Source organism: Eucalyptus grandis, chromosome 4 (genome assembly GCF_016545825.1).
Source record: "Eucalyptus grandis isolate ANBG69807.140 chromosome 4, ASM1654582v1, whole genome shotgun sequence".
Taxonomy (NCBI): domain Eukaryota; kingdom Viridiplantae; phylum Streptophyta; class Magnoliopsida; order Myrtales; family Myrtaceae; genus Eucalyptus; species Eucalyptus grandis.
In genome coordinates, this window is record NC_052615.1 from 36,451,376 (window position 1) to 36,460,127 (window position 8,752).

At 42.3% G+C, this 8,752-nt stretch overlaps 2 protein-coding genes across 2 annotated transcripts; one reads left to right on the forward strand and one right to left on the reverse strand.

Annotated features, from left to right (window-relative positions):
- The first annotated feature begins 3,300 nt into the window (after positions 1 to 3,300).
- Positions 3,301 to 4,406, forward strand: LOC104442232 (protein LITTLE ZIPPER 2). The gene is made up of 2 exons (XM_010055585.3): positions 3,301 to 3,742; positions 3,885 to 4,406. The coding sequence occupies exons 1-2, from the start codon at positions 3,663 to 3,665 to the stop codon at positions 4,105 to 4,107; spliced, it is 303 nt and encodes a 100-aa protein (XP_010053887.1). The 5' UTR covers positions 3,301 to 3,662; the 3' UTR covers positions 4,108 to 4,406.
- Positions 4,407 to 4,751: 345 nt separating this feature from the next.
- Positions 4,752 to 8,533, reverse strand: LOC104442233 (4-hydroxy-tetrahydrodipicolinate synthase, chloroplastic). The gene is made up of 3 exons (XM_010055586.3): positions 8,117 to 8,533; positions 7,188 to 7,271; positions 4,752 to 5,998 (listed from the first exon to the last, which is right to left on the reverse strand). The coding sequence occupies exons 1-3, from the start codon at positions 8,200 to 8,202 to the stop codon at positions 5,071 to 5,073; spliced, it is 1,098 nt and encodes a 365-aa protein (XP_010053888.2). The 5' UTR covers positions 8,203 to 8,533; the 3' UTR covers positions 4,752 to 5,070.
- Between the last annotated feature and the right edge of the window lie 219 nt (positions 8,534 to 8,752).

Sequence of the window (8,752 nt, forward strand, 5' to 3'; positions counted from 1 at the left end):
CACCACCACCACCTCCACCATCATCATCATTATCATCATGGTCACTTTTGCAGTGGAATGGATGCGTGTGGGCTGAGAGAGAGAGAGAGAGAGAGAGAGAGAGAGAGAGAGAGAGCTAGGTGATGATGACCAGGAAGAAGAAGAAAGGCCAAAGATGGGGTTATCGTTTTCCAAGTGAAGGAGCACGGTTTTGGGGAGGGGCACTCGATTGCATGGAGAAAAGGGACGAAAGGAGGAACCTAACCCCATTGACTGCGCTCCTTCTCACCTTCCTCTCCTTTTCCCACTCATCCCTCTTTTATCTTCTCATATGGCCTGCGCTTGATGAGCCACCTTCTTCTCACGTGGCCTTCCTTTTGTACTTTCGAATACGTCTCATCACTATCTCTCCCTTTCTTTTTATATATGCCCGTGAAATAACAATTATAGATTGACATGAACCGACAGGTCAAGCATTCCGTGCTTCACAACATGCATGGCTCCTGCTTTCCAAGGAAGAACACCATCCATGAATTCTCATTTTTCCATACGCAATTTCTTTTTGACGAGTCAAAGACATGAGCATGGAGGTCCGGCCGCCCGAAAGGTCGTGGAACACCGCGCGAATTTCATGAACAGGTTAAGCTCGGTCCAAACTCTTAGGTGTCAAGTTTAGAGCCACCTTTTATGACCCATATCAAAAGACCGTACTCAAATTTTATTACTAGAAAGTGAGAATATTATATTAGATATATGACGAACCCAATACTTCAATATATGGCTTCACTTGTTATTATACCAAATCGAAACTTGCCAAAACTTCTATTTTATGGGTAAACTATAACAAGGCTTCTCAGTATTCTAAGCATTTTCAATTAGGTAAACATGCTTATGCCAAAATACTAATATGATTAGACGAACTTTCTATACAAGTGTTGGTAACTTTGCACTTGTTTTTTCTCTCTCTAATTTGTCAGTCCAAGGAAATCTCACCACCAATTAAAAAATGGTCCCCACAATTAGCATTACTTAATAATCCCAATGATTAACCTTAAACCTGTAGCTGACTTGAAGTTTTGGATTTGATTTGTCCGACAAGCAGACATTCTTAGCTGTGTAAAAAGCGAAGATGTTTCAGAAAGTTCCCGTCTTCTTTTCAAACCAAACCCCCTCTCTCCTTGACTGGTACATACCTTGGGTATTATTATAAACACGGCCTTTTGACGAATTGCTTCGATTGAGAGTATTAAATAATATTTTTGAATTTTTCACATTTATCTCACTTCCATTTTCCTGAATTGTCTTCCTACACACTATAGGGTACCAGTTTTCAACTCCTATAAAGTGAAAGTCACCTTCATAATGGCTCGCAGCAAAGTTAAAGAGTCCGCGGTTGATTTAACTCCTAATGTATATGCGTGAGCCTTAGGATTCTATATAACTACTTGAACGAGCTCAGTAGTCATTGTGATATACTTTAACTAATGACCCGAAACATTTTAGATAACTAGTAAAATTAAGTAGGACAAAAACTTGAGAGACGTCAATCAAATACCAGCATGTCTCTTAGGAAAAAAAAATGAAGAAAAAAGGATTCTTGAGTAGGTCCATTTTCAAATATATAATTGGCCGCTACAAAGAGGTTTGGTAAAGTGCTAATGATATAATTTATCGATAAAGTTTATAGGGTAAATGATACAAATGATTCTTAAAATTTATTCTAATGTGCAACGTGGTATTTGAACTTTTAATTTATTTAATGTTGTCATTAAATTTTAGTCCAATATGCAATGTGGTTTTTAAATTTTTAAATTGTTTAATGTGGTCTATGAACTTTTAGTATCTATTCAGTATAATTTTTAAATTATATGAAAATGTACAATGTTGTCAATGTTATCTCCGATCTTGAATTAATAGAATGACAATGTTGAACATCTTTATATAATTTAATGACTACATTAAACAAGTAGTAAAAGTTCAAGGGTTATATTAAACAAATTTAAAATTTAAAGACTACATTGCATGTTGAGCCAAAATTCAAAAATTATTTATGTCATTAGCCAAAGTATGTATGTATGTATGTATGTATGTATGTATGTATGTATGTACTCTGTGACCTTGCCGCGCCGATGAAGTACGTGATGAAGAAACTTTCTTCCACGACGGGATTCAAATGGAGACATCTACGTATTTTTCATCATTGTATTAAGAACTTGATTTTTCTTTCAAGACTTGTGTGTGTAAACAGTCTCCTAGATCCGGAGGCAGCAATCCCTCTAGGGTTGCCAAACTCGACGACTCGGGGCAAAAATACGGGGAGGGAGAGGGACACGATTGCAAGGGGACCCGATCTAGACAAAACCAGGACGGCTTGGCCCGGAGCACCGATCACGACTTCACCGACGGCGATGGAGAGGGTGGCGCAAGTAAGGGTTTGCAAAAGAATCGGAAATCACTCGGAATTAGATTAGGGAGCCGATCCGATTCTTGATTTCAATTTATTGGAGGCAGTGGTTACTGGTCCAATTGTTAGGACCAATTATTAGTTTTAGGTGTGAAACCGTCCACCGCCCATCCAATTATATAACAATATATATTTAATTTTTAAGAAAAGTTTCCGACCAAAAAATAATTTTAAAAAAAAATGAAAACCCTAAAACCTTTAATTTGGAGCTCAACACCAATTAACTAAGTGTTCATCTCATCCCACTCTTACCTCATCTGAGTCGTCTCACTATCTCTCACTCACAGCCTCTATTCTCAAACTCAACACCCATCGACCCATAGTTTCGACTCTCAACTTTTAGTAGAGTTCAATCTTTTTTTTTTTGACATTGCAACTGAGAGTATGGAATATTGTTTTTTGCTTTACTTTAGCTTTCTAAAAAATATCGCACTAAGTGGGAAATTTGATGGGATCAACTCCATAGACCCATCTGGATACCATATTAAACCGGCGGTCTGGTTCTTGGATGGACCCGTGAAATTAATTGATGGTTTTCGACTTCAATTTTTCGAAATCGATTCTTAACGAGTAGTTTTCGATTCTTGAATTAAAACCATCCACGCAGACAATACTCAGACCATACTTATCGCTCGGCACAAGCGGAACTAGCAAATGGGCCTCACATGTACTTCCCTAAAACCATAAGGCGCAACGAAAAAGGTATGCTTCGAGGGGTGGGGTGGAATGCGGAAGGAAGAACCGGGGGGGTCGTTTTCAGCGTTGCTGCTTCTTCTGCTCTCGCCATCATGGCGAGAAAAAGCAACACAGTTCATCTTTTTTCTAATAGAGAGAGAGAGAGAGAGAGAGATAACGAGAAGGAGAAAAACAGGGGCATCTTCCGCCCTTCCTCGTCTTCTTCCCCTGCATCCTTTCATCAGTCTCTGTAATCATGAGTCTCCCTCTGTCATCATTGCGACGAAAATACGACCCTCCCCCCCTCTCTCTCTCTCTCTCTCTCTCTCTAGGACCATGACGGTGAATAACACCAGCGAACACGTCTCTTGCTCCAGCTTATATAATCCGACGCTTCCTTCCTCCTTTCCTCATCGAACAGTGAGTCGCGGACGATCCGGTTCGTCTGTAACCGAACGACCCCTCCATCTCCATCAGTTCATTACTCTTCTTGCCCCCACCCTCTCTCTCTCTCTCTCTCTCTCTCTCTAGGACGCGGGTGAACATGGGTGTGAGTTCCTCGAGGTGGAGTCTCCGTCGGCGGCCACTGAAGCAACGTCACCTTCGCGTCCTCTCGCTGAGCAGGTCCTTTCCGCTCTCTCTACGTAAATGGATTTCGTGGAAAGAGACCGATTTCGGGGCGCGCGTTCGGTTGCAGTTTCCAATGCATCCTCTTTTCTCGTGGCTTCATTAAGTAAACAGAGACACCCTGTTTCCGTTGTTGCAGGAAGAGGAGGACGAGGAGATCGTCGAAGGAAGAGAAGGAGGCGAAGAGGCGGCTGGTGGGTGCGAAGGAGGAGATGGAGATGAAGAACCTGAGGCTGTACGTGGAGAACCGGAGCATCATGGAGGCGAACGAGCGGCTGAGGCAGAGAGCTCTGTTTCTCCATCGAGAGAACAGGGCTCTGCTCGTTCAGCTCCAGAGCAAGTTCACTCGCCCAACCAGCTGAAACCCGAGTCTCCGAACCTGCACACAACACAAAAAAATCGAATGAACCGACGACGACGACAATCAACGATCGACCTTTATGAATTCTAAGCTAGAGTAAACGTTAGGGGTGTGGGGATGGAATAATGGAAAATCCACGGCTCTGCTTTTTCTAAGTGAGCGTATTCATATTGATTTTTTTGCACTTAGTACGTTTGATCATCTGTAGTCCTCTAGTGTAGCAAGCAATCGAACTAGCAAGCACTAAGTTGTATTGATCCAGACGAAGGTTTATATCCGATTTTATATTTCAAATATGCATCTTGGGTGTGAGGCTCTGCTACTGGACACTGCTTTCAAGTTCAACATGGAATTTGCTTTTCAGCGAAGCATTTTATACTAACGACCTAAACCCAACAAAAAGAACAAAGGAAATTTCCCATCCTCGCGAAAAAATCTAATAGTCGAAAAGCAATAGATCAGTGACGATGGCCACGGCGGCCCGCGCCGAGTGCAGAGGATGTGATGATGGTCACCGGTGTAAATGATAGGTGCTACTTCTCTGCCGAGAGAGATAGGCTGTTTCATCGACCAAGCAACGTGATGATTACAGATAGACTTCTTTTTGTATTAATCGGGACTTTGGAACCCAACGATAACCACAAATTAAATGCAAGATAGAACTTCCCTTGATCTCCGAAAATCCAAAGAAATTACAACGGAAAGGGTCGACACACCGTTGGTTTAACATAGGTAATACCTCAAAGCAAAGTTTACTAACCAATCAGCACACCTGTTGTTGTCTACCAAATCTACTGGTACAAAATATATTTCATTAACTCAAGTAGTCACAGCCACAGATCCATATTGGATTCACAAACATCACAAGCCAAAGCTCCTACACGCCTTAGTGTTCTCTATTATATTTTCTTTGACATAATTTTCCGAGCAAAAAACCAGTCTCCAGGATGCAGATCGCACCAGTCTAGTAGCGACCTATCAAGGTGAAGTCATTATCATCGAGGACCTCAACTTCTTTATCTCCCACGAAATACTCCCGCCCAATCTCCTTAACTATGTTCACAAATTCCACCCTCTTAGCCCGAGGAAGCGGTACATAAGGTAGACGGAAAACTGGTCTTGCAACTCCAAGCTGGGCAAGGGCAGTATTCAAGCCAATGGGGTTTGGCTCGTGAAACAGCCATTCCATCAAAGGCATGAGCTTCGAGTTAAGAGACGGATACTTCCCTCCGAACATGAGTTCCCGCATTAAACCTGGAATTAAGTTACTGGTGACAGAGATAACTCCCATAGCCCCATAGTTCCATCTGGCATCGTGGCACTGGTCATCATTTCCACTCCAAACAGCAATGCCATTATCTGTATATTGTTTAACCCGGTCATTCCCAACGCATTCCTTAACACCCGCCAAATTGGGACTCTTAGCCAAGGCATGAATGACACGGGGTGGAATGTCTTGGCCAGTTCTTGTTGGCACATTATATATGATGGCGGGGCCCATAGACAACACGCAATCAAAGTGGGAGATCAAGCCCTCCAAGGAGGTTTTCCCATAGTACGGATTAATGTGGAGAGCAGCATGCATTCCAACAGCAAACCCTTGCTCAGTGGCATGAATTGCTTCACGGGTTGAGTTGCTTCCAGTGTTCCCAATCACCTTAATCGATCCACCGAAACAATTAACTGTGTGACCAATTAGCATGATGTGCTCATCCCAACTCATCAGTTGACCCTCACCAGTTGTGCCGCCAACAATTACACCTTCTACACCTTGTACAATCTGCATGTTAATCAAGTCATCATATGCTTCAAGATCAAATCTGCCATCAGGTAGGTATGGAGTCTTGATGGCTGTTATCAATCGAAGAGCCTTTATATCATCTGTTGATGTCCTGCAAGTATAAATAATTAATAATAATAATAATAATAATAAAGTTACTTGCATTTTATGACCATGTAGCCATTTTAAAACTAGCACAAAATGGTTGTGTAAAACTAAGCTATACAAAACCTATTGTCATCTTGTCAGTTGATGAGTGCAATCATTTTCATGATGAAAACAAGAGAGGATTATGAACTCAAAAAAAGAAAAAAAGAAAAAGAAACAGCTGCGCAAGTGTAATCTTCTTCACGAATTACGTAATAGCATTTAAGCAGTCAAGTTACAGGTTCAACACAAGCCTCCACCCCACTTGTTGTAAAACACTACCAGAACCAACTGAAAAAAAGTTAGATTGTGCTAGCATAGGAGAAGCATCCAAATCTACCAATATTTTCACTTGGAATTTTTCTAAGAAACGGCAGAAGCAATGTGCCAAATCTTAAAGCCTTGGTCTAGATTCTCAGCATAGTTGATGTCTTCTCAGATTTCTGTTCGAATATAATGGCACCTATAAGCCATATGAGGAGTATGCAAACCATACGATCAAGCAAAATCAACCACATCACAGCAACCTATTATAGCTCAACTACTCAAACAATGGTTGACGCATTATAAGAAACCAGATCATCCATATTTACGCTTACAGTGACACAATATATCCAAGTGAAAAGGGCGTGTACTGTTAAATAAATGCAGCACAGACAACATGACAGACACCTTGGTTCCTAAGGTATGCACTATCTCAAAGATGTAATATCATAAAATTTCTCTCAATTCTGTCAAACACTCTTCATTTTCTTCCTCTAAATCAGATAGAGGTTGCTAAAGCAAAGCACAAGAACTCTGACAAACACAGCAGGAGAACACGTGGGTTAATGATAGCAGATGCCACTTCAATCAAGTGAGGAAGAGAACATTGGCTGCCAGCTGAATATGTTTTATCAAGTTCTTAGCAGAATGAGAACTGGGGAACATATGTTGCTATAAATTTCCCTTATACAATTCCAACCATAGTAAATCTCAGTAGGATGCTGGAAAACTGAAAGCCACCATCACATGGAAGCACATAGAGAAAGCAAGCAAGGAGTAGAACTATGTCCCAAATAAACACGAAAAAAAACAAGAAAAGAAGGAAAGAATATCCATCATTTGCAGCAAACTCCTGATAATCCCACCGTCATCATTCTCAGATGGCCTACCTGTTTTTAACTTCATAACTACGCATAGGGAGATGAAAATTAGGTATGACAGCTGCTCGTGGAGACCTCCATTGCACATTCCTCCTGCTCCACGTGGCAAGGATCATTGTTAGAGATATACAAACTATCTAAATGAATACACAACTCGAGGTAACATACTTGAACAAAATCCCTTAAAACTAGATAAAACTGTCCAAGCGGTTATCAGACACTGAAAATTTTTCCCACGACACCTGAGCGCGTAATAAAGTAAAACTATTCCATGAAATTGTCTTGATAAAAGGGTAGATTACTCTGCATATCCAAAAAAAGTCATTGTTTTGGGTGGCGCAAAACTTGTAATGCCCCCACCTAATCCGCTTACATAGAACGAAATGAAGAGATCAAGTGCACAATTTTCTAACACAGTCGCCCAAAATTACTTCTTTTAAGCCACTACCTATCTGGTGGCATTATAAAAATCACTATTCCATGCACAAGTCCGTAAACTCCGATGTTCCCACTTCATCATTTCTAAATTCTCCGTCATTGGAATAGATCTCCACGGTAGATAAAATCCTCGAACTCGCTCTACTTATCATTTACACATGGTCTCATCAATGATGCGCATCAGAGGAGAATCAATCACAAAGCCAATGCCCTTTCACAAAGACCGAACTGAATTTTCGTTTCGGGTTATTCTCAAACCATCTCAGGCACGCATAGAACACGTCAAATTCAACGGCTTTCTTCCGGCAATATTCACAGCCGCCACTGGACAGGACAAAGAGCTCGTCTTTCTCTAAAGAAAGCGCCGCCTAAATATACAAATGCCGGAAAGAACGAGTCGCCGAGAACGCGGTCAACCATTCGATCCAACATCGCGTCATCCGACACGACATCATGCACACGTAATCAGCCACGGAAGGAGTCACGCATGGGCAACGTACCTCTTGCAAGCATCGCTCCTCCTAAGACGCGGCGACTCGAGAGCGGGTTCCCTCAACCGAGCTCCGTAGCTCCTCAAAGCGTCCATCGCCGCCGCAGCACAGTCGCTAGCCCCGAGCAACGGCGGTCACTTCGCCGGCGAACCCGCGGGACGGAACGCGCGCTCCCAGGTGGCGGATCGTCGGCGGCGGCGGTGCGGAACGCCGGAACCGACGCGCGATGGACGAGAGAGGACGCGCCGAGCGGAGAAACCCGCGGCCTCGGAGCGGTGTTCTATGGCGGTCGGGACGCGAGCAGCTCCGGCTGCAGATAGAGGAGAGAGAGAGAGAGAGAGAGAGGAGGCGAGCGAGGAGATGAGAGCTGCGATCAGTGCAGGCGCAAAGCTCCAACCCTAGAAAAGGCTGGAATTCACTGGTTTTGACCCCGTTCCTGTTTTAGAATCTGTGGGCCTCCTCGTTTATCTAAATTGACATAGTTAAGGAGAAATATGTGATTGAATCCTAAGATTTGTGAAAAAAAACTCAATAAAAAATTCTACAGCTTATCAAATTATTATAATTAAGTCATTCCGTAAACTCCGTCCATTTAGACTAACGGATAATGTTGGCATCACTTTTTTAAATATTTTCTTTCTCCTA

What these genes read in the sequence shown, in the direction of transcription:
- LOC104442233 (XM_010055586.3), bottom strand. Translation starts at nt 8,202, where the DNA reads ATGGACGCTTTGAGGAGCTACGGAGCTCGGTTGAGGGAACCCGCTCTC. An exon ending in AGGAGCGATGCTTGCAAGAG is followed by an intron (nt 7,272 to 8,116) that starts GTACGTTGCCCA and finishes CACGTGGAGCAG; the next exon opens with GAGGAATGTGCAATGGAGGT. An exon ending in AGTTATGAAGTTAAAAACAG is followed by an intron (nt 5,999 to 7,187) that starts GTAGGCCATCTG and finishes TTATACTTGCAG; the next exon opens with GACATCAACAGATGATATAA.
- LOC104442232 (XM_010055585.3), top strand. Translation starts at nt 3,663, where the DNA reads ATGGGTGTGAGTTCCTCGAGGTGGAGTCTCCGTCGGCGGCCACTGAAG. An exon ending in CGCGTCCTCTCGCTGAGCAG is followed by an intron (nt 3,743 to 3,884) that starts GTCCTTTCCGCT and finishes CCGTTGTTGCAG; the next exon opens with GAAGAGGAGGACGAGGAGAT.